The sequence below is a fragment of the Hesperophylax consimilis genome, chromosome 2 (assembly GCF_061612785.1).
Source record: "Hesperophylax consimilis isolate HC1 chromosome 2, BYU_Hcon_1.0, whole genome shotgun sequence".
In the NCBI taxonomy this organism is placed as follows: Eukaryota; Metazoa; Arthropoda; class Insecta; order Trichoptera; family Limnephilidae; genus Hesperophylax; species Hesperophylax consimilis.
In genome coordinates, this window is record NC_142837.1 from 16,955,530 (window position 1) to 16,982,365 (window position 26,836).

General features: G+C 34.2%; 1 protein-coding gene across 16 annotated transcripts in view; it reads left to right on the forward strand.

Moving 5' to 3' along the window:
- Window positions 1-20,449, forward strand: part of LOC149425744 (tropomyosin) — an 81,546-nt gene extending 61,097 nt beyond the window's left edge. For 2 of the 16 annotated variants that reach the window (XM_089641474.1, XM_089641514.1), the window contains 7 exons: window positions 1,082-1,215; window positions 4,242-4,359; window positions 9,969-10,039; window positions 10,574-10,649; window positions 12,301-12,363; window positions 14,583-14,652; window positions 20,088-20,449. In XM_089641474.1, the coding sequence (XP_089497600.1) occupies window positions 1,082-1,215; window positions 4,242-4,359; window positions 9,969-10,039; window positions 10,574-10,649; window positions 12,301-12,363; window positions 14,583-14,652; window positions 20,088-20,173 (618 nt within the window). In that variant the 3' untranslated portion in view covers window positions 20,174-20,449. Of the gene's footprint in view, window positions 1-1,081; window positions 1,216-4,241; window positions 4,360-5,705; window positions 5,824-8,536; window positions 8,608-9,968; window positions 10,040-10,573; window positions 10,650-11,661; window positions 11,725-12,300; window positions 12,364-13,048; window positions 13,112-14,582; window positions 14,653-15,443; window positions 16,538-20,087 lie in introns of those variants that run through there. The other 14 variants (XM_089641464.1, XM_089641509.1, XM_089641508.1 and 11 more) reach the window with 11 other exon arrangements.
- The last annotated feature ends 6,387 nt before the right edge of the window (window positions 20,450-26,836 follow it).

A 26,836-nucleotide genomic window follows, 5' to 3' on the forward strand; every position in this document is an offset into this window, starting at 1 on the left:
AATAGAAGGGAAAGGGGCGGGTTAGGAAGTTCAGATCTAGTCACTAAACATGGTAAAGCAGTTTCACGCAATATTTCGTTTCTTACCAGGATGATACTGAGATTATCTCTTAATTAAATAATAGGATTACATTTCGTTGAATTACCATAAGTTTAATCTTGTTTTTTACGTTCATAAATTCGATTGTCTGCTTTAAAGTCTTGGCAAATAAAATAATCTTTAGTCGGCTAGTTCTTTCAGACTATTTTGCTTGCATAGCAAATGTCTGATTCACACTTTTGTTACCTGTTCAAGATTATTATTATTTTCGCAAGAATTCCCAAGTGACAGATATAAAATATTACGGTTATCAGTAAATTTGTCAGCTAAACGTTGGCTGTTTATGTTACCAGAATTAGCATGACTAATTGCATATTTAGAAGACATTATTCAAACATGTTTTTATATAAATTAATTTTACGTTAGGACAATAATAATTGTTTTGTGGTTTCCTGTGGTTAGCATAATATTTGAAAAAGAATATAAAACGATTCTCTGTAGCACCAGGATACATTTTATTGTAATGATTGACATATATAAATACATACCCGCATTAACAAATCCCTTCCTACAGCCCCTACCTTATTCCGCCTCGCAACGCCGCCCAACCGGGTGGTGACATAGTTCCCCTGTCTGTACACTGCACAGGCAGGGACACTCTTGTGAGGTGTCACATTAAAAAAAAAAAAAAAAAAAATCACTATAAACCAGCAGAAATTCCCGAGCTGTGACTTCTGGGTTTATGAAATTTGCACAGCTTTTTCTGTCTGAAATTTCTAGTTCATTGTAAATATCTTATCTTGCAAATTGATTTCCGTCATGTCTACGGAGCTTTGAAATATCGATTGGGCTGTAAACAAAAAGTAGACAAAAAATTATGTAAAGATCTTGCCCATAGAACCCAGCACTTATAATCCCTATCCCAATTCTATCCTTACAAAAGAAAATCGAATTTTAAAAAGTTTTCACTTCATTTTTTGTATTTTTTTAATAGATTATTTTTATGTGTTACTTACGATTTTTTTCTTCTTTTTTTCCCCAGGCTGAGTCCGAAGTGGCCGCCCTCAACCGCCGTATTCAGCTCCTGGAGGAGGACCTCGAGCGCTCGGAGGAGCGCCTGTCCACCGCCACTGCCAAACTGGCCGAGGCCAGCCAGGCCGCCGACGAGTCTGAACGGTTAGGACAACTCATTGCTGCCTTTAGCCAGACCACCGAGGTGGCGGGCCTGTGTCCCCCCGGGGAGGACACCCCGACTGACCTGACCCCCCTATCGCCACCCTAGTCCCAACCCAACCTCACGTACACTGGCAATAACAATGGGTTCTCTGTGTCAGCCCTGATAAGACCCAACCGAACCTCAAGTATAATGGCATTACTCGAACCAAGGGTCAATTATATCCGAATATTCGAAATTTACAATAACTATATATAACAAGCCATTGCCAGATTACTGAGGTGGGGTCTCTGCGTCCCCCCGGGGTAACCTAACCTACCTTATGATGATAAATTGAGCGACCCTCGAGCCATATACCGGCAATACTCGAACGAAGGGTTAAAAAAACCTAAATTTAAAAAAAATACAAAAATTTTCACCTGCGTCTTGTTGAATGGCATCTCGGAAACCATTTTTGGTTTGATACCGAATTATTTGTTTTATTATTTGTCTATTTCTGCAACTGATCTAATTAGTCCCTTATTCAGAATGGTCTCCCTGCCTCAAATAGATGATCAGAGCTTCGCTTCAGTACTAACTACAAGTGTAGTTTCTGGATTTGGCTTCGGTGTCGTCCTAATTCGACCGGCAAATCTCGCAAGACTGCTGATATCCATCCAAATTCGAATATTATTGAACAATAGGAATATTATTAAATTCTAGCAATATTAATCTTAATTGTATATTGGATTCCCGATTTGATTGTGATAAAGACGGCTCCGCAACAAGTGTTCATTCTTGAGTTCTCGTCAACACTTGGATGAAATGGAAACTTATTTACAAATTCCCGTTTATTTTACGTAAACGTCTACGATGATTAATTAGTGCCTATTGATGTTGGTGATGATTGCTGTGGAGACAAGAGTGTTTAGAAGAGTGTGACTAAAAATCCTTTCAGTCTTCCAAAGTTGAACAGAAACTTGGTGAAATATTATTTCGTCAAACTATCTTTTCTATTGACTATCAATGATTTTTAATGATTCCTAGATTTGTGTATTTGAGAGCTGTCCAACTATAAGTTTTTTTTATGATTCTTAATACGACCCTTTAATAATAATAATAATAATATATAAGACCATTGAATACACCTAGAATACTTGCTTTTAATTTTCCCTTATCAGAATAAAAAATATTTTGAATTTTAGTTGTAAAAGCGAAAGTATTTTTTTTTGGTTTGCCTTCGATCTTGCATGAATTTATTTAGATTGCAGTTGCTTCTTTGTTAGGACTTCACCACCCCCATATTTATAACTGCATGATTTTTAATATTCCTGCATGATTTTTTTTTTTAACTCTACCTACTTAAGATAAGATATTGTTATTTTTTTTTCGTACTTAATAATAGTGATTTATTTTAGTTAAAACCATAATCTTCTTATTCAATCATTTATCCATTCTTAACATAATATTTAAATTGGATTGCCTTCTTATGAATAATGTGAAATTATTTAGTAAAATAGGATTACCTCATGTATTTAGTTATTTGATGTTGATTTATTACTACCTAATGTTATATTCATAGATACGCACAATATCTATATACCTTTCCCGCTTTGCCTATTGGAACAAAAGTTAATTGAATCAATTATGGCTTTGTTTCGAGACACATTTTCCTTTTAGTCTTAAAATATCTTCAGTTTCAGTTTGTGTGTTTTCACCTCTGAATAATTTTGTAAATAGATTATTGACTCCTTTTGCCAAATTTCGATTTGACAAAACGAATCTTTAATCTGTTCTTACGAATAGATAATTCACTAAACTCCCTACAGTACTGGGAAGGCCTACCAAATATTAGTTAACTACTCATAGAAATATTTAAAAGACAAGGACTTGATTTGATAGCTTGAATTAATAAGGTTACATCTAATTATTATGGATTCTAATTTTTTGCTACAAATTTGGTATAGGTTTACCAATCGATTAATTATAATAAAATAGCTTGCTTTTTTTTTTTAAAACTGATTTTCTCTCAATTTTAAGAATACATAAATAGATGGTAATTTCAGTCAGATTATCTTTCTATTGTCTGTACATTATTATAGATAATAATTATTGAAACTCTTATTTTTGTATATAAATAGTAAACATAGATTTTTCAAATGTATTAAGTTTGATATCTAAATATTAACGTTTCTATTTCACTTTGAGGCTGCTAAATAGAAGTTACTCATTCATTGATATTTTTCTTTTTTATTTGTCAGTTATATGGTATTATTACAATTCAAATATTTTTTTCCAGATTAAAAAGTAGAATTAATCTTTATTATCTCCGTTAATATAATTCCATGATAGGTAATAATTCTATGAATTTTGATAACTGCCTTTACAAAGTGCCTCAAAGTGCTCCACTCAAAGAGTCTATGAAAATTATACACATAATGTAATTTAAACTATGTATTTATATGTTCAGTCTAGAAATGCGAACAGGTAACTATAATAGACTTCTAATATTGTGATGTACTATTTCAATGCCTTAAAAATGTATGTTTAAATAATTTTCATTCCTTACTATGTTTCATCAAAGAAAATACCTACCTGTTCACATTGTAGATACAAAATATTGCCGTCGATTTCATGGAATATTACAAGACATATATTATGTATACTAAATTGTTAAATCTTGCCAGTTAAATCTTTAACAAGTAACCCAAATCTTTTTGAGGTGCGATATAATTTAGTAAATTGTTAATTTCTTATGAATCTATATGATCTGTATTAAATTTACACATGAATATATCTCATTCATCATTCAACGCTATAACAAAATTAAAATGACTATTTAAAAAGTGTATTCTATTCACTTCTAAATTTAAAATTAGCAATCTACAGTTTTTGTTCTTCTTTTAAACATAAAATGTTATGAGTCAAAAATTAGAATTGTTCTATTCCACTGTTATTTGTTGTCTTAACTAAATCCCGCACGAGAAGTGGTGTGTTTGTTTGTTGTGTGTGGCTTACTAAACCCGTGGCGTGTGTTGTAACCGAACAGAATACGGAAGGCGTTGGAGAACCGCACCAACATGGAAGATGACCGGGTGGCCATACTCGAGGCACAGCTGTCCCAGGCCAAGCTCATAGCCGAGGAGTCTGACAAAAAATACGAGGAGGTGAATAAAACACATGTCTAACGAAACCCTTTGTTACCTTCCGTTCTGATTCATGCCTCGTTTATGAGAAAGAGGGAGAGGTTATAAGGGAACTATCAGCGGTATGTCTATACCCGCAAGCTTTCTCTGACACTGGATCATTTTTCACGCTTTTTCACAAATGTCTTTTATGCAGTCAAAATAGTTTGTTCTAAAATACAATTGCCTTATGTTTGATTTGATGGTAGATTTCTAAGTAAAACAATTGTAGCTTCCATTAAGGGGGTAAAAATATATTTGTTTTAGATTGCCCACCTAGTAGCCCACATAGTCAAACTGGGTGGCGATAGAGCTAAATGTTAGGACCGATGGGATTGTGTCACGTTGAACTAAGCCTAGTAAATTGTCTATTGTCAGAGCCTCTCAGCATATTTTAATGTTTATTTGAATCGTTTCAATGCGCCTCCTAAGCATAATTATTTTAAAATGTCACAAGTGTTATTTAAATTAATGAATTTCTTGCCTTATTGCGAGCAATGCGTTTTGGGTCAAATTAGACAAGTCAAAATATATAAAAGTGTTGACATTAATAAAATGTGACATATTTTTACAAAATTATTTATCCTTTATTAGTAAATTCTATTGTAACATACTTTTGATAGTGCTAAATATGGCACATTGAAACGATAACAACGGCTATAACTTTTTAAATGTTTTAAAAATGCAGTCTACTTTAAGTTGGATGAAATTAGTAGAAAATATAATATGTGCACGCTTTGCTTTATTTCTCTAACATTTTTATTCCAGGTTATTGAGCTGCTGTGCTGAGTGTAAGGTGAAATGCTGCGCCTGTTCATTGATAGTGTTATCTTATCGACCAACATATTAGAGGCACTTGGGTTTATGCCATAATTATACATCTAAAAGTTACTGCTTATGCAAAAAAAATTAAGGTTGAATCCAATTTATTTATTGATAATAAGACTAATTTAATCATGTTTTTCTGCTGTAGACATTGCAATTAATTCACTTTATTGTGTTTTGCATAAAATCAAGTGACAAAAAAACAATGTATTTTTATTGAATAAATCTATATGCTCTTTTAAATGTATATAACATGTCATGTTAATCTACTGGTGATGAAAACAAGATATAATTTAGTGCTGGCTATGTATTACGTATGCAAGTCTTTCAAGTGATAACCTCTCCTTTCACTTATCCAAACAATGCACATGCATGTGTTGTTATGAAAAGAGGGAGAGGTTCCCATATCATTGCCACTAGATAACAGTATATGTAGTTATATGCGTCATGTTACCCGAATTAGTAATGCAAGACTAACGGCTGATTTGGCCATCTTCCACCAGTGCCCGCAAGGTCCTGGAGAACAGGTCCCTGGCTGATGAGGAGCGCATGGACGCCCTGGAGAACCAGCTGAAGGAGGCCCGTTTCCTCGCTGAGGAGGCTGACAAGAAATACGATGAGGTGTTTCTCGTTTCAGGCCTTTGTGTTCACTATCCACTTGTCTACTAATCAATATTAATATATTCACAGTGTTCCGTTGGCTTTGCAGATCACAGGTGGGGTTGAAAGTTTTCAGTGTTTGAAGATACTGATTTTGGATGAGTTCATTATTTTTTGTATACACATTCCTAGACACATTAGGGTCCAATCCTGAGGCCCAGTTGTTTCGCAGAAATTTAAATATAACATTTTCATCAAATGGCCATTCCACCACACCATTTTGTTTTTATGACATTTGAAAGGTTACCATTAAACGCCGATTCTAGGTGCATTTCAGTTTTCTATCAAATTGTAATAAGCTGACAAGCTTAACAACATGATAGTTGTCCTCTTCTGCTGATCACAGTTTGTTCAAAAGCTGAAACGGACTTAGAATCAGCATTTTACGGGAACCTTTCAATTGTCAAAACAAAATGGCGCTGAATCGCAAGTTGATGAGTTTGTCACACGTGAATTTCTGCAAAACAACTGGGCCTTAGTGATTTTGAATGCGTTCTTCAGTAGAGAAAAGTGTATTTTGTGCCCTTTAGAGGAACTTGTGTTTCTTGTTAATGCAAGTTTATTTTATTATCTTTCAGAGATACTTATTTATACTTCCATAAGTTAGGTATTTCTAGTATTCTATTACTGAATGAAGAGAAAGAATCCTTTAATGTCTGTATGTTTAGTAAAGCTGTTGCCAAGTTATTCTTTGATGAGGCTTGATGCTCAAATAAGGCTTGATGGCTGGTTAAGAGAATGCTTGAAGTGGGTTAGAATAGTCTTGCTTATCATCGTGAGACACCTAATAAATAAATGGCTAATATAATGTGCAGACTGCAAATGTCATGGAAGTTTCAGCATGTCTGCACCATCAACGGCTGATTATTTATGTGCCATTGTATTGAGACTTGCTGCATCGGGTTCTAAAATCAATTTGAAAAAATATTCCAAGTATGTACAAGCGATTGTGACATCCAGCTGGAAATTATGTTAATGTATTAAATGTCTTTCTATTGAATTGGAAATGAGAAACAATTAAATGCATTGTGTGTGAAGGTGTATGGATTTGGAAGAAGCAAGACTGGTATGTGTGATGCGCCATATTTTCTCTGGATATCCTTCTCTTTGGAGACACTGCTTATGTATGTCAGTTCACTTCAACTATCAACTCATCTGTGGTTTTGTAGATTTCTGATTGAACAATTTTGACATCTACTGATTTGCTCTATTTTGAAGTTAACCAATATGATTTTTACTCCATAATTTACTACCCAAAGCTTCCTTGTTCCAGTGTGACCTTCAACCATCTGATACAAAAATATTTACTGTAATATTAACTACTCCGAATTGAATTTGTTAACTTCAGTTGTTAGTAAGAATGTTGATATTCAAAATAATGTAGAGAATTTTAAAATATTAAGCACAGTAGCTCAAAAAGCGCAAGTTTTAACTCTGAGTAGTCGATATTGTCCTAATAATAACAAACTGTGAAATTGATAATCAGTACTATTAATTCTTAACTAACTGTACTATTTACTTGGTAGTCAATAGAACTGGCATTCAGTAACCCCGTTTGATTAATATTAACACCTGTGCCTACGCCTTATCAATTGACATATTTTTTGCAAAATAGAGTATTATCTTTTCACAATATGTATTAACTGGCTCCCTGATAATTAGACAAGATAAAATACAAATGAACTCAAAGTTGGTAATTTTTTACTTTTATCTTCATTTTGGGCTGTGACATGTATCAAATTGGGACTCTTTCATGTCTCCTAATAAACATGGCCCAAATCCTATCTTTGGAAGATAATTCTTATTGATTACTCAAGATATGATATTATTTGGTGATGTGGCTAGCCAAACGTGCAGTTTTATATTTTTTTATTTTTTTTTATTTTTTTTTTATTTATTGTTTTTGTGTTTAATTCGTAGAACTCCATTTAATTTTTTTATAAATTAAATTTATAAAAAAAAAAAAAAAAAAGTGCAGTTTTATAATATCCTTGGAAGACGTAACATCTTTCACCTTGTATTATATGAGATATTGATCTCCTGCCATGGTTAGATTAATAGTAATTTTGCATAAATCTCTGTAGGAAATTCTATTTCACAACTAAATGTTTACACAGTTGTCCCGATGATGTTTTGTTTGCATACACATTACACACAGCATGTCTAACAGATTGACTTTACAACAGTGTTATACATCTGCTCAAAATAATATTTAATTGCTTGATATTTGATTCATACATTTTCTAGTTTCTACTAAAGTGATTCACTTTTTAAATATAGATAGATTCTTTGAATGATTCTTCATGTCTGATATAGATTACATATATCTTTAATAATTTGTCAATAAGTTAGGTTAAAAAACATTGGATGTCAACAAAAATATATCCTTTTAGATATTTTGATGAATCATAAATAATTATTAATATAGCGTTTTATTTAGAGAATTAACAAGGATACTTATTTGACTTTCTACAAAGTTAAAGTATTCTAAGAGCCGGTATTTCAGTTGCTTTTGCAAAATCAACTGAAATACCGGCTAGTATTTTTAGCTAGTTATTTTTTTACCTGATATTATTTCCTAGTATATATAGTCTTGCATAGTAAAGTCCCTATTATCTCGTGTTCAGGAGACTCCCATGCCAAGTCCATGAACTAACCTTCTTGTACAATACAGGTCGCCCGTAAACTGGCCATGGTTGAGGCTGACTTGGAGCGCGCTGAGGAGCGTGCTGATGCAGGAGAATCGTATGTCTTTATTACACCATGGATTGTGTTGTGATCTTCTTGATTTTAGTGCCATGCTTGTCGTTTCAACTTTACCAGACAGATAACGTTAGCGTGTTGCCTGTTAATCTATAAGAGAAATACACCTTAACCTGACAATCTTTGGTTTTTGACATTTTAAAATGATCATTAAGTTGGGTAAATAAAATGATAATTAAATTATTCAAACTTCATCGCATTTGATTACTATCAAATAGACCAACATCGTCATTTTGCAAATTGAACGGTCTCTCGTCAAACGACCGTTCTCAGCCCATTTCGGCTTTTGATTAGTGAGATCAGCCGACTAAAGCCTAAAGACTAAAGCGAAATCCACTGAGAATGTAATATCTGAAAATGCTAACTTATTACTGATCCATTCACTTTCTCTTTTAAGCATTGCCCGATATGAAATCACATTATTACATTCAATCTGCATTATATTCTTGGATTGAATCTGTGAATCATGCCTAATGTCATAACATTTTTTCAATTATATCTTTCATCTAGAAAAACGATTAAGATATTTTAAAAGGTTTTATATCTGATTTCTCAGTACTTTTTATGTGAAATAAATTTTTGTACCTAGCACAAAATATTTAAAAATAAATAATTGAGCCATAACAATAAATTTATGTCAAATTACTACAATTAATTAGTAAAAAATTATGAAGTTGTGTTGTAAGTGTATTTCTCTCATTATTATTCACCTGCTTGATTGTTTTATCCACGTTTTTTATTTGATTTGACCAATCAACTGTAGTTTTTTTAAACTTTATTATTTCAGCAAAGGGCGGAGAGCAGATCATCAAAATTTATGCATGAATTATTTTAATAACTTACCATGAATTTGCTATTTTATTCTTACTTGTTTAAAGTTATATTTTAGCTTGGTAGACTGGTTGAGAGAGTGGCCAAGAAATCATTGCCACAGTAATTGAATACGACATTCCTTAAATGTTGTGAATTGACCTCTTAAAAATCCATTTCCATCAGTTTACTATGCTATACTTTATTTTACTTACTTATTTGCTTTAGTTTTGTCAAACAAATCTACTACCAATCTACAAAATATCAATCAGCTTACTGTATTCCGTAACACTTGTAGTGTCTTACATTAATTTGTAACTTTGCTTTACGTTGTCACACACTGCGGTGCGTCTTTCACTAGTTTGATGGTTAGCTGTATTCAGCTGTTTACATGGTGGCTTACACCAAATTGATAGTTGGTTGCATTTTGTAGCGATTATTAGTAGACCCGTTGGGCGATCTGTAACCGTGTGAGTGTTGTACGCCCTAGCTAATTGCACGGAGTTTATTCCCTGTGGCTTGGTCACTTTTAGGTCGCTCGCAAGCTCGTCATGATGGAGCAGGACTTGGAGAGAGCAGAGGAACGAGCAGAACATTCGGAAAGGTCAGTCCATTAAGAAAATGCCTAAAAACGTACATTACTGTAATCCAAAATTCTCAGATTCCCCAAACATGTTTTACGTTCAAATGTATGTTGAATTGTTGTCAAATGTGCAGATTGGTATTCATCCTAAAAACAGTAATATAAAACTACTTCCTAGATTTCTGGTTGAATATGGAGATATTGTAACGTTTCTATTTTTAATTAGAAGCAATTATTTTTACAAGTATGTCTCTTTTTACCAAATTGTAGGTATTGAAAAGTAGAATGGTTTATTAACCTTATTGATTTATTTTGTTACGTTTATACCTACCTAATGGTTCGCATTGTTAATAAGATTAATTTGATTTTGTCTACATGGACAGGAAGTTTTTTTTTAATATTTCATAATTATATTTATTATTATTATGTAAAGTTTAGCTGCCATTTGATGACTATGGCAATTTGTTTCATTGATATTAAATTTATACAAAATTTGGTGTTTGATGTAAAATATTTTTGGGTCTCAAAACTAATGAATTTGTTGTTATTTTCCAGCAAAATTGTGGAACTGGAGGAGGAACTCCGCGTAGTAGGAAACAACCTTAAGTCACTTGAAGTTTCAGAAGAAAAGGTAAAATTCACATTTATTAAATTCACACCACTTGCAAAATATAGTTTGCTGATTGAATCCCTGAACATGATACATACTCATTTCCATAAATGCATATTCTGAGATAATGAAGCAAAACTTTACATTTTATGAAGACAGAGCATTCTGTAGCAGATGAAGTTTTGACAATAGAGATAGATCTTTTGGTATAATATTTACACTCAAAGCTATCTTATACAGGGTGTATCGGCACGTACCCGACAAACTTTAACCAGCTATTCCTTAGCATATTTGGAGTAAAAAATCTTATGTGCACTTTGCTGTCCGGTAACGTTTTTTTTTAATAAAAAATTTATTATTCATATTTTCACCACATGTCACCACTGTTTTATCCTTTGATAAAGTTTGAAAACCCATCTGGCAAATATTTTATTCGAATTCCGTTGAATAATGCACGTGCGTACCTATATTGGCGCACGTTTACAGTCACAACGAAATAGCACGGCACCATTCGTCTCATTTTTAACTATTATTATTTAGTGTGTGCGAAAGAGCAAAGACGCTTTTTGACACACTTGCTTATAACAGCTGTTTAACACGAAACGCAATGCCAATGACAGTGATGTAGTGCGGAAATTTAAAAATTTTTTGTTTTTAATTGAAAAAAAAATGCTACCGGACAGCAAAGTGCCCATAACATTTTTTACTCCAAATGTGCTAAGGAATAGCTGGTTAAAGTTTGTCGGGTTAGTGCCGATACACCCTGTATATAAATTCAGCCTTTTTAAAGTTAAATTATGAATGATTGAATTAATATAATCTTTTAATAATTAATCAGTCACAATGTCAAAATATTAATGTTTTTCTATTTTCTCAAAAATCATCCACATGAAAAAATAATACATACTACTTTTTTACATTCCATGTTGCAAATGGAGACAAAATAACTTGTCTGACTGAGATGATTAGACCAATTTCACACACATAGTTAAGGTCCTCTTTTTTATCCCTTTATTTTGTTGCGGATACACAGGCCAACCAGCGAGAGGAGGAATACAAGAACCAGATCAAGACCCTCACCACCCGCTTGAAGGAGGTCTGTGGGCCCACAAGACAAACAAACATAATCCTTTTCCCTAACAGCCTGACTGACCGCCCAGTGTTGTTTTATTACCATAACCAGCAACCCTACACAACCTGATGACCCCACCATTTGCAGTTGCTATTGTTGTTGATTGATTTTGACTAATTTGTTGGACTTGCGTTTATTTTCTTTTAGAGAGCTCCCCATTAACATTTGACGCAGTTACGAGATTGTTTGATCATTTATTCACTATGGACTGTCGGGCAAATTCAATAGAATATTATTGCATTTAAATCAATTGACCTTTCAACTGCCATCTGGCGCTGGTCTCAACAGACCAATAATGCCTTTGATGCACACACTTGAGATGAAGCAGCAATTTCTGCGGTAAACTCTGTTTTTGAATATGGCAAGTGTTGGTTCCATTCCCAAGTGAGAAAGTAATCATTTGAGAAATGTATTGTCTTGAATTTGTTATGGTAGTCCATAGTTTTTAAAGAGGCAATGTTCGATTGTTGTTTTAACCTGTTGTGCCCATCTAATATAATGTTTTATTTAACACCTGCCGTTACCATTACCTACCTGCAGGCGACACAAAGGGAAGAAACGTATGAAGGCCAAGTGAAAGTATTGGACAGACAACTAAAAGAGGTAATTTTCGAGGAACTTGTGGGACCACCGCAGAACATAGCGAGTTTAGCTTCCCCTACCACCCGTCCGTCTAGATGCTGTTCCGTATATTATTGTATATTGTACCCTGTCCCCTGTCGGTGCTAGTATTTTTTCCAGGTTTATGGCCGGGGGTATCTTTCAACCATCTGTTGTACACTTACTGTGCGCTCCTGTCGTTTTCATGTCAACTTTCAACCCTGATTATTTTCCGACTGACTGCTGTAATTGTCACATTTTCGTATCAATTCCATAATTGTAATTTTCTCACAATATGCTCATTAGAAAATGATCAATGGTTGAATGTGTATATTATTCCTTTTCCTATTTTAAGTACTCCAAACACACTGTGAAATAAAAAAAATAATGTATATAATAATGGATACATTTAATTGATTGCTTGTATTCTACTCTGCAGCAAACTAAATGTAAAATATCACTTAGTGAAACGTAATCTCTTTTTGAGGGTTTTGGGTGATGTTTTTTTCAATCATTGTGTGTTTGGAATATACATTTGGTAAATATTATGGTGTCATGTCACCGGAGCGGTGTGTATTGTTGTAATGTTGTCCCATGCCGGGTGTCACATCACCCCTGTGGCTCTGCCTACCCCTGTAGTAACCTCTGGCAATGTCTGCCGCTTTCTCTTTCTTTGTCGGTCCGCCAGGCGACGGCCACACGCGAGCACACCGAGGATAAGATCCAAAAGATTAACGATAAACTCAGTACTGTAAGTTTCATCAGTATATGTACCACTTCACCCATCCATCATCTGTCTCATCCCTCTCCTCTTGCTCTGCACTTGTCACCTGGTGACAACTACCCCTCTCGGGTGTCACCTGATTGCCAGGTGACTACTCACTATGGTGTCACCTAGTGAAGACCACCTCACTCGGATATCGCCTAGTGTTTTCTATCTCACTCTGGCGTCACCGGGTGACCTCACTCACTCCTCCCTCATTCACATTTCAATGTGCACCCAATTTGCATTTGGTTTGCTCACCATATTCCATTTTTATTATTCAATTAAAACTTTTTATATTGCTTAGTGATACGAAATAGCTGCTCGTTTTGGGATTCGAATACCCAATCTGATCATTCATTTAAAATCAAATCGTAAAATTAATTTTTAAATCAGCCACTGTCAGTTTTTTCTACCACTCAAATGGCATCATTTAAAGTTAAATGTATATTAAAATAATATTATTGTATTGTCACTTCATTATATGACTAAGAAATCCATTATTTCACCCAGCTTATTTGAGTAAATGTCCAATTTTTATTGTGTAAGGGTTATGAATAAAGTATGTAACTTTGCTATTTGGTGATAATTAATTAAGTAAGTTATAAAAATAAAATCAATACAGAAAACTACAGAGCAGCTAATATTTGAAGATGTTTGAAATGAAAGAGAACACATTAGCATTATTAAACTTATATTGCCAGCATTGTCTCTACAACGTTGCGGTAAACTCAGTACTGCGGTGTATTATTTAAATTTTGACACAATATCTAATGATGTCGAGCACAAATAGCATTGTTACTATTTATGTAGATTTGTAGTAGATTCCTTTATACATCTTCCCAGCACCATGTATCACAACTCGCTTTGGTCTGCTAATTTTATTATATATTATTTATTATTCATTTTAAAAGAACAAACGTAGATACGAACTTTGGGTGACGGTGATTTACAAGGTAAAAAAATGTGTGCATGTGTTCTCATAGAAATATAACTTAATTCCTAATGTTTTAAATATCGTAAAATACAAAATAACACAAAAGATGCTAAACACACTGTGCAATGTCGTTTAGAGAATTATTGATTTAAATGGGTTTGAATCCCATGCGTTTTACATTTTACTAACCTTTTGGAATGGCATGGAAACATTAACATATTAAATTTATTTATTTGTTGAAGACCGTAATATTTTTCTTGCTAATTAAAAAGTTAATTTTTAACTGTAAATTACTGCTTTTCTAAATGGTATTGAATTCGATTCCTGGTTTTAATTCACATTTTTGTCAAGACATTTTAGAATGATTATTTCCAGAAATTAAAAAAAAAAAGTATTAAAATAGTTATTACAAATCAAATAAGTTGAACATTAAGTTAATGAACTTTTAAATTGCCCGCTTTTTGTGGTCTTCAATAATTTGAAAGTAGAGTTAAGAGAATTATTTGTTTGTTTTCCCTCCAGGCTGAAGCTCGTGCTGAGTTTGCCGAACGTTCCGTTCAGAAATTACAGAAGGAAGTCGACAGGCTCGAAGGTAATGCGATCCTTTCATTTATTCACAAACAAATTATCTACCATTTCATTTTTTACTTTTCCAACATTTTATACTTGTCAATTTCGCTTTTAGAAATTGATATGCTTTTATATTTTACTTAGTATTGTTTTTTTTTAATAAGGCACCTGCCCAGTATTACGTAGTAAGAGCTGATAATTTATTTAGAATTTTTATCTTTTCATTGATTATTTAACATGTAACAATTTTAGAATGATGACTACGTTGACCTAATTTTTAGATGATTATTTAGAATGAATAATTTAAAGCTTTAACAATGTCAGATGCTTCTATTACAAACAAAACAGATTCACAAAACATACACAGTTTGGATTTGTTCTTTCCGAATGTACCATTATATCCCCATTTGAAAATATCATGTTTTAGATTTTGCTGTTGTTGATTTTGAATAATGCAGATGTACACATTTTAGCATGCTCTCTGCTGTCTTAATATGTATTGTTTGTTTTGTTTGATTTAACATTCAAGAAGATTTCTTTAATATTTGACTTACAATCCATCTTTGGACAAAGCCTTGCTCAAATGGTTCTAGTTTTGCCAATTCTTGACTGCCCATCGCCCACCCGATCTCGTGTGTCTTTTCCAACCAGAATAGTCCCGCTTCAATGGTAATGTCAGCGTCAACATCAACGTCAGTAACTTCTCTCAGTCACATTGGTGGTTAAAGTTAAAGAAATCTCCTCTGTTTGTTCTCGTGGCTCGTATTTGAGTGTTTGCTTCGAGTCTAACTTATTTGACACAACCCATTTCAGACGATATCGTAGGAGAACGTGAAAAGAATAAATTGCTCCAGGAGGAGATGGAGGCCACCCTTCACGACATTCAGAATATGTGAACACGGAAAAGATTATTTCTTAATTAAGTTATTTCTTCAGAATGCAAATTATTCTAGAGAGCATATTTAGGGAAACGGCAAACTGGGACCAAACAACCAAAATACTTGACCACGCACAATATCCATGTGCAATGCGCTAACATGTGCAATGCGGTACAACATTTGCAAGTTCGACGTAATCACTTTAACTGAAAGAGCGCAATAATCTGAATTCATTCCAAATTATATTTAACTTCTCTTCTAAGTGACTTCGGGCATTTTTCAGACAAAAAACTGTCTTTAGCGGAGAACTCGTCGAAACTCGAAAAAAGAGTCGGAAAAAATACAAACAAATTCAATAATGAAATGAGTACAGTGACACGTTCTGTTCATATAACATAGTTAGTTTTGATTAGAGTACCAAGCAGAGTTGGTATTTTACAGTAACATTCCCTATTTGATTTGTATAATAATTCGCACTTAACTTAGCGTTGTTTGGAGCATGAATGTATTATTGCTTGATTTGTTCACCTGAAGCTAAAATGGAATTCAAACATTGACTCTATTTATCATGATTTGGATAACAAAGTCCACTGCCAGTAGATTTTATATTTTTGGCATATTTTAATCATATTTTACAATATTTCTAAGAGCTATTTGAGGTAAATTTGTGTCAATTTGTTATCAATCTTTACAAAAAGCGTAATACGGTTCACGCATTATTATAAATATCCTAATATATTTGAAGGTGATCCAGAAAACATTTACCAATAAGAAACAAACAAATGATTTAACCCAATTTAAATGTAGAGCTTGTTTTGTAAATCAGTCTCCTTTCTGTATTTAAGCAATAAACTAGCTTTTTTACCAATTTATTCTAGTATCTATGAAGAATGAGTTTTGTAATATTTTTGATGTCGCGATTGCATTCATTGATAAATTGCTAGATTTTTTTTTTTGAAAAATAAAATAGTTAATGTATAACTTAAATATGTGTGTTTATAAAATATATTATAATATTTTTATTTAGTTTTTGTGTGTTTGTTGTTTTAATTTATACCCCCGTCACCTTCTGCTATTGTCATTACACATCTCTATGAGCTCTGAGCACTGAGCACAACACTGTACACTCGTTACGTTACAATAATAGTTTTACTTAACCAGTGGTTAAACAGTCGATATTTAATGACAACACCAACCCCCAAACTAAACAATGTAAACAAAAGGGAACTGAAATCTCTGATGTTGATTTTTACAAGCATGCTTGTTATTTTGATGTTGTTTTACACAAGAAAACATATTTTGATGTATGTACTACCAAATAAAACCAAAAAAAAAGAAATAAAAAACCGTCAGATTAAGCAAGGTAAGTCATAGAAGGCATTATATCAATAACTGTTTCTATTACATTGCAATTGTGTTAAAGTGGGCACTATCCCTGAAAAGGTTTGTAGACAAATATTAAAAGAAGAGATTATAATTTATAAAGAAGTACATCAAAATATATTTAGAGCATGGTTTTAAGTTTTCTTTAATATTGATTTCTAAACCCCTCCCAAATAATATTCTTATTGTATTTTATTTATTAATATCTATGTATATTATTTATTCAAGTCAAGACTGGCGCCACATCATTTTATGAAAATAATGATTTAATACGACTTAAAACCACAAACTCCCCCCCCCCCACCCCCCACCATAACACAAATACCTTAGTCCTGTATAACTGAAGTTTTCTACAGAATTGAGGTGGTGTCCACATACAAGTAATTAAGTCGCAATGACCACCCAATTGAAAAATAAAACCCTTTTCTCCATTCAAGATTTATTATAGATGAAGTGGAATTTACATAATATAAAGCAGTTTGGGTTGTACTATCAATGTTGGTAAAGGGAGAATAACAAAAATAAACTAATATTCTGCATGGCGCATTGGGTTATGTACTTGTATTCAAACCCCAACCATGAAATATTGTATCCGGTTATTTGCTCCCTGCATGCTTCATAGAGAAACTTCAAGCAGAGCAAACACTCAACAGAAATTAAACTGAAAATTGGAAGTATTCGGTTGATAATTTGAAGCGATGAAAATCATTGGTCACAAAGGAGAAGTCACGCAGACTTTAGAAAAATTTACGGTTAATTACGCTCAAAACTATTAAACGAACCTTCCAAAAGAAAAGCTATATCGCAGCTTGTCATTGTCGCTTATGCATGCCTTGCCGCATTTGCAGACGAACTTATCCAAGAGAAGGAACGCTTCAATGACATCGGTGACGACCTGGATAACGCATTCGTGGAACTCATTCCTGGCGTGGACCTCTCAGATAGACAGAAGGAGCTTTACCTCATCGCTAACCCTCCTCCCAAGGAGCCCACCCCTCCTCCCAAGGAACCCACTCCCCCTCCTGCACCCGTGGAGGAGATTCCTCCGCCTGCAGAAACAGCGCCCCCGGTGGATGGTGCCCCTCTGGCTGAGGGGGCTGTTCCTCCTGCAGGTGGTGAAGTTCCTCTAGTGGATGGGGCTGTTCCTCTAACAGAGGGAGCCGTCCCCCCGGTAGAGGGAGCCGTCCCGGTTGAGGGAGCCGTTCCTCCTGTGGACGGGATCGTCCCTCCAGTTGAGGGAGCTGTCCCAGTTGAGGGGGCAGTTCCCCCAGCTGACGGGGCGGCACCTCCGGTGGAAGGGGCCGTCCCCCCGGTCGAAGGTGCTGCGCCTCCCGCCGAGGGCGTGGCTCCCCCGGCTGAAGGAGTGGCACCTCCAGCGGAAGGTGCCGCGCCCCCTGCCGAGGGTGCAGCTCCCCCGGTCGAAGGAGCTGCGCCCCCCGCCGAGGGGGCCGCCCCCCCGGCCGAGGCAGCCCCGGCAGCCGACCCTGCCCCCGTTCCCGCTGCTGAGGCGGCTCCCGCTCCCCCTGCAGAGGCGCCAGCTTCCTAAAACATTAACGCCTAGTTTCAACTATCTTATATCTGGGAACTGTTCATTTACTACTCGGCCATTCTCAATTGAAGTATAATGCTAATCTCACACGCGAGCTATACTCATAATATATGTGAGCTTGACCCATTTCATCAAGTAGCTTGAGCATCGAATAATGCCAACAAACCAAAATATTGATGATTAATAAATTTCGAATACCGTAATAAATATTGAGAATTGCCGAATGTTAACATTGACATTGGTGTGCAAGTTAGGTTCCCAACATTCCGGAAAGGGAAAATGATTTATTCTGCTCACTGCTTATGTGGATTAATGACATTCCACATCGATGCTTGCTATAAGAACTATATTATTGAACATTTTGGAGCTCGGAGATCTTACAAAGATTTGGCTTGGGCGTGATTCTAACTTGCACACTTCTTTTATACCTTACCACTCTTTGTATATTTATATATAAGATAATATTTTATGTACAAAGTAGATACAAGGATATTGTAAATATTTTGAAATGTATGAATATTATTTATAAACACTGAATTTTATTTTTTATGCGTTTTATTTTTGTCAATTCGCTTGCTTTAAAATAATTGTAACCTCAAGTACTTACATAACATTGCTTCAGCAATCACAGCATTTCAGGCGCTTTATGTTTCTCCAGAGACTATGGAAACACTTTCTTTGATGATAATCACAACCTAAAGTATGTTGTTGGGCTTTTAAAGTACACCTATGCTATTACGCTTCCTTCTCCTTGAACAAATGAACAACCTTGCAGTGTCCTGGCAGTTGTATACAATCTGCTCTGGTGTTAAAGTTGTCTCAAGAGGAGCAAGCGCAACACGGCTTAACACCCCAAAACAACTTAAGATTTGATGTACCAATGCCTATCATTCATGTTCATATTTGACCGCTTTGATTAGTGCCCGCAAGTGTTTTACTAAAACCTTCGCATTGCAGACGACCTGGTCTTCGAAAAGGAAATTTACAACGAAGTCGGAGCAAATCTGGATTGCGCTTTTCACGACCTTTGCGGGTTCTGAGCTGAAACATAACTCCCGCACTGAATTAACAACCACTTGAACTAAGCTTCATTTTTATAATTTTGTACAAACTCATTGCAATAAATCATGACTATGCTTTATAATTTTTTAATATTACTTTATCTATGGTTCTGCCTCTGAGAGCACCGTTGTAACCTCTCTTCCTGATACGTAATTAATTTACGCAAAAGGAGAGGTTACAACGGATCTACCAACAGTACAACTATACCGTCTTCATCTGTTCTTCCGTAATTATTAACTCATCTTTAACGAAGATTATAACACGTAAGCAATAATCGCTTTTTATTAATACAGATAAATAAATTATAGAAGAATTTCAGTTATCCACCTAAATTCAACCGAAACCACAAACATTGCCTAAAAAACCTCTCAATCATTTCGCTTACTAGGCAATGATGACTGGAATTCACTATCTTGATCAATGTTTATCTTTTAATTGGCATTGATGCGTAGTGTTTGTTAATAACTGATTTTCTTCTGCTCTGCTATTGATTTATTGATGGATACTAAACAAAATAATAAAATCTATTAATTTGGCGGGAGTTTGGTTCGGAAAGGGCTGTGGCTAACGAGGTTTCCGTTACAGACGAGCTGGTTGCCGAGAAGGAAAAGTACAAGGATATCGGAGACGATTTGGACAACGCATTCGTGGAGCTCATCCTCAAGGAATAACTTGTTCCTCACCATCAAAAAAAATCTTACTTTTATATCTGCAAGCTATTCTTAGGCCAATATTTTCCTTGTACACCTGCTGTACTTAAAGTAATATTTACAATTTTACGTTTGTGTACTTTTTGTACACTTACTCATAATGTAAAGGTCTTTGATAAGCTGCATCTTTCCATCTATTCTTTGTGTACGACTCACACTATTTATGTTTAAGAAAATTAAATATTATTTATAATTTATTTATTATCGTAATACATTTCTACTGTTGTATTTATTATACTATTCCTAGTTTAATTACACATACTACCCTATTTGAAACATGCAAACCATTACAATAAACTAAATATTTACAAAGTAGCAATACTCAATCATAAAATTATGTTTTCATTTCAAGCATTTATTTGCTCCGACTAACACTATCAATAAGACAAACACACACACTAATGTCCCAAATTTTATAGCAGATACCAAATATATAATAATATATTCACTACCAGCTTTATGATGCTGCCACACGCAAAGCTCACATCAACAGATAATATAAAGCACAATAGCGCTCGCCATACAATCCCATACAGACCCGACACACGTAAAAAGATAACGCGCTATAAGTGTGGTTCTGAACTTCGCTAACCGAATTTATTTTACGTAACCGCTCCCGACGCGATATTTGAAAAGTTATGCGTCCCCCTCTCCGCCGTAAAAAGGAGAGGGGGTCATTTTAATTACGGAGCTACCAACTAAGTTCCGTGTTTCCTTTGACAGCCATGACATAAGCAGCCTAATAATGCATTTCTTATTTATTATGTTAGCTCATATCGTCATGTGTGCTAGTAAATTTAGAAACATAAAAAAAAAACTTTATTTGGCAAACATACTTAACATATATTTAAAATATAAATATAATCAATATTTGAATTTGAAGTAAACAAATTTTCGCCCTTTCAAAATTAATCATATTTTTAATCTCAGTATGTTTATATGGTAATATCATTCGGTTTTTTGATAAAAGTTGGACGGCTTGGACGAAAGTTGAGCTTATTTTACAATAATTTATTATATGTCGTGCGAACTGCGAATTTCCTGATTCGACGGAGAGGTTATGTCAGGTTATGTGAAAATGCGCTATTTACGCGCAGATTGTTTAAAATCTAAAAAGTTTATAAATAGCATTTATAATTATATAGTTGGCGGCATCATCATCTGAGGATGAGCTGTCCAACAGATCCAGCAATAGGCGACAAGTATCATCCATTTCGAAAACGTGCTCAAGCTGTCAGTAAGTAAAGTTGTCACTTTGACAGATGAAATTATGTTCCTCGGCCGCTCTCGAATTCAACTGACCCCCTCTCCTACCATAGGAAGAAATATTTGATAGCGTCGTGTGTCGGTAGAAAAGATGATGCGCTGTACATTAACTTTTGATGTGAGCTTTGCGTGTGGCAGCACCATTATACTCCATCGCCTAGCACACAAGTGTTAAGTGCAGTTTTAAGAAAAATCATTTACGTGTTTTGAAAAGCATTTATCTAGATTACTGTGGTAAATTTATTTGGCATATTTCCCTGAGAACGGATAAAAAAAGAATATTCACATTAATTGTGTTGCTTTACATCTTGTGATTAATCTGGAGTATTCTTATAAATTTAATTTTCAAATTGCACTTCATACATGTGTGCGCTAGGCCATCCTATTATTCTTTTATGTAGCTAAAGTTGCCTAAATAGACAAATACGTACATAGATAATATGGCTGACTATTTTGGCGGTATATTCACATTCTGTACGTTCACTATATCAGTGTAGTGCGTAGTAAACATAGTTTTGGAAAGACAATTTATTTATATCTGTATTCAGTGAAACTCTCTTAAGGCGAAGCTTAATGCTAAATCACTATTTTGATTAATCTTTATAACGAATTGGTGTACATTATGAATACCAAAAATATGCTTTAGATGAATTGTAGGTTTTCCCATCGTTTCGGTGGAGTAGAATACAAATAAAAAAAAAAAATTACTTGATAAAAAATATAAATGTAAACTACTAAAAAATATTTTTTTTCAATAGAAATGTATGAATGCGCAAAGGAAACAACTTTTAAAAATTACAGTATTATAGCTAAGATTATCTGTGACAGTTTCACTTGATTAAGTTTTTTGCTTTCTTATAAAATTATTTACAAAATAAATAAAAACTAGTTTTGTGCTTGAAATCGAACATTTCTAGACTCCGTTTGTCAAGCGATTTTAATGCCTATTACCTACAATATAAGGTATACCAAGAATATACACATTTTTGGCTTGTAGCTTCCTCTTAAGAAGTTTTCCAAGAGAGCTGACATAAAAACTTCTTAAGTGGGATCCAAAAATGGCAGTTTTTTTAAATGAAGATCGTTATTTAAAATTTATAGATAAAATTAATGAAAAATATTTTACAACATCATTCTATCTATCATATTTCTTCGATTATAGCATACACAAAAATCTCAAGCTGCTATGCGTAAGCAAAGTTGTACATTTTACGACTGTTGAAGACAGGTCAATTTATTTTTTGATTTAATTAAAATCAAATTTAATAATATAATTATTAAGTTCTGCAAGTATTTTTTGGTTTTTGTTATTGTTACAGCTGTTTCGGCTTTCAAGGCCATTTTCAAACTCAATATTTTGAACTTAACACGTTCACGGGCAGTGAGTCACCCTACTTTGGCACTATTTTTTTGTATTAGATATTTGCGATTGCTCTAGCATTTCCGTCATGATACGTACCAACCAATACCATCAAGTGCGACGCGAATGCTCTAGCAGACGTATCTCAATACATTTGACGCATGCTATAGCATACACCACCACGCGGGGTACGCCGGGCGAGCTGTAGGGGAAGGGGTAAACACTGTTTTATCTATGTGTGCAGAAAAGGTCTCATGTGACAGTAAGCGATCTGTGGTTGTGTCAGCAGTGACAGTAAGAAATAGACTATCTATATTTTATAAGGATAAAGCAACTGCTCAAGCATATCTGACAAAAAAACTTAATAAACTTCGAATGCTATAGCATCCGCGACATAATTAAACTATCCAATGCGAATGCTCGTCCGGGAACGTGTTAATAATTATATTTGATTTTAATTAAATTTTTAAAAAATTAAATGGAGTTCTATGAATTAAACACAAAAACAATAAATAAGGTTAATTTCAGGTACTTATGTTGTGACACTAGTTATGATCTGTAATGGCTTTACTGTTGAACTTCTAAAACCTCTTAAATGGGGATGCGGGCAATAACAACTAATTTCATAAAAATGTTTATCAATGGGAACATTGATGTATTATATTTAGATTAGGCATTAAGTGAAATAATAGGTTCCACTTTTTGACCTCCAACTCTCCCAACGATTCCGGTCTACGTGCACCGCTTATCGCGTTCTAACAGTGGAACAATTTTCGACGAGCTATTAGTACGCACTAGCGTCTCTAATTTTATAGCTCTATGAGCCGGAACCTGTTTTAGCTAAAGCTTCTTATGTGGGGAAGAACCGGTTTTTGTTGCAGTTTTTTGTACAAAATTCCAAGGGACCGAAAAACAAAACTTCTTAAGCATGAACACTTCTTAAGCGAGTTTCACAGTACATAGTTTTGGAAAGGCTATTTATATAGAGTTTAGTATACATAGTTTTGAAAAGTCTATTTATATCTGTGTAGAGTGTAGCGTACATAGTTTTTTGGTTTTCAGTTTTGGAAAGGCTACTTATATGTGTGTAGAGTGTAGTATAAATAGTTTTGGAAAGTCTATTATCTGTGTAGAGTGTAGTGTACATAGTTTTCGAAAGGCTATTTATATCTGTGTAGAGTTTAGTATACATAGTTTTGAAAAGACAGATTTTCTTTTGCATGAACAGGTTCACTTCCAACGAGAATGGTTCGAGAAACTCCTCAACCGCCAATCGGCATGTGTGTCAATATAACTTTCAATACTCTGTGTAAATTCGGCAACTGTCGTGAGGTGTTGTTTTTATGTTGGCCCCGTGCTTGAATGAATCAAAAATTGTTGTCCACGGGTGTTGGAACAGAGCTTTCCAAGTTTACATGTCAGAGTTTTCCAAGCATTCACCCAAAGGTGGCAGTGAACCTGTTAATAAAAAAAAGTAAATAAGTTAAAATTAATTACATAGGTACGTATTCATAATATGTGTACAGGCAATGATTGCATAAGTTTTGGAAAATATTCACACTTCACGGAGAAATTGCTGAGAATTGTTGCAATAAAATAAGATGTTTATTGAAACTGTTTTCTTCTGGCTGTAAAAAACAGTTTTCCAAGTATTATACAATCAATTATCCAGTAGGCAATTTCAAAGCATTTATCTATATAAATAAAAATATAAATGTTCGTTTTTTCAAAATCTTAAATCTCCGAAAGTTCTTCATCAATTACTATGAAATTTTGACACAACATTGCATTCGAATATGCGTGTTTTTATATACCTATATTACATATATAGATGTCCCTGTGTAAGGTAAAAACACTTTTTTTTAAAAACAGCGCCATCCAGGGGGGTATAACTCCGAATGAAAATACGAACCGTGAATATTGTGACGTCATATTGTTGCCTAACTATATTCACGAATGAAAAACTCTGAAAGTCTATGGAATAAACATTCAGAGTTTTTCGTTGTATAGTATAATAAGTAGGCTCTGAATGAGAATTGTACTGTCTATATATTGGCATATCTATGGTTTTTAGGACCAATTTGTTTCATACAAAAAGCACGAAGATATCGATCTAGTGAGTGGTTTATTTATGGCGCCGTCTGTTACACATAAAAGCAACACACGCTATTGTTTCTCTATCTGCACAGACAGACTGAGCCACAGCAATGGGGTACAGCTAGTAAATTAATATAAATACAAAAGGAAGATGCCTACTTTGCAGGAGAATAATGATTATTATTATAAAACATCGCACACAACTTCTAGGTGGCATGATTATTATTAAGGAACATCGCAGACAACTTCTAGGTGGTACGAGCATCATTATTATTATAGAACATCACAGACAACTTCTAGGTGGTACGAGCATCATTATTATTATAGAACATCACAGACAACTTCTAGGTGGTACGAGCATCATTATTATTATAGAACATCGCAGACAACTTCTAGGTGGTACGAGCATCATTATTATTATAGAACATCACAGACAACTTCTAGGTGGTACGAGCATCATTATTATTATAGAACATCACAGACAACTTCTAGGTGGTACGAGCATCATTATTATTATAGAACATCACAGACAACTTCTAGGTGGTACATGCATGATTTTTTTTCCATTCAATTCCTTTATCTATCTCAACCTAATCATTCTTAAAGGAAAGAATTCAAAAGTAACTACTTATACATAGTTATTTTTGTAACCTTGACAGATGAAGAAATTAAGCAAAACCCACTAATAAACTATTGTCATTTCAGCATGATCTTCACAACATTATTGAAAAAAACTTACATCTCGTAGATTATCCTGTGATAGTGGAAACCTACTCAAATTAACTAACAATGATAAACATTTATATATATTTTCTCTTTAAACTCAACTTATCTTTAACTTTGTATATGTTTCCCCTTTACCTCGACCCTTTGATATTGTGTATTTTATCCTTTCATCTCATGTAATACCTTAATTTTATACCTAATATGATACATCTTCGCTTTGACTCCACTGTCTCTTCAACTTTGTCTATATTTTTCCCTTTAACACGAGCAACCCTTAACTTTGTGAATGTTTTCCCATTTAACTCAACTAACTAACATTAACCCCGCAGATGACCTCATTCAGGAGCGCAGCAAGTATAAGGCGATCGCCGACGAAATGGACCAAACGTTCGCTGACCTCACCGGCTACTGAACACTCTACCGTTACGCTGCCTTTACGTTGCACCTTCACAAACTCATTAATCTACCTTCAAGCTTCAGTTGTTGTCTCTTTTACGAGTTCATTCTTCAATTGATTCGTTTTTTATTCCCAAACTTCTTTTTAAGTTATTTTTATGTGCCAAGAACATTTGAATATTTGCTCCCAGAATTTTGCAAGAGATGCATCAATAGTGAATATTGTATAAGTATTTATGCAATTTATAAAAGCAGGATATAAAGAAAAGAGTTCATATTATATTTTAGTTTGAGGAGAAGAAAGCTAATAAACAAAGGTTTAGAAATGATTATGTTATATCCTTTGGCTTTCTTCCATTTCCATTCGCGTGAATCGATTTTCAAAGTGCACAAATTATAAACACAATATGTTGATTCTATAATTATTTCTGAAAATTACATCAATTAAAATAAGTGCATTGATACATATTACGTTTAGTGCATACGAATTTTTGTATACATTTATAAAAAAATAATGATTACTATGCTAGGGTTTTTTCAAAGCTTTTATAGGATATTTGTCGCCTTTTGTTACGATATTGAATAAATATTTTAATAAATTCATTTTAACAAGCATGTTGAATGTACCTAGGCTTGGGATGAACAGAATGTTTCTTTGCGTGAATGAACAGAATGATTCTTGGCTTGGATGAACAGAATGTTCCTTGGCTTGGATGAACAGAATGTTTCTTGAATTGGATTAATAGAATGTTTCCTGGCTTGGGTAAACAGAACATTAC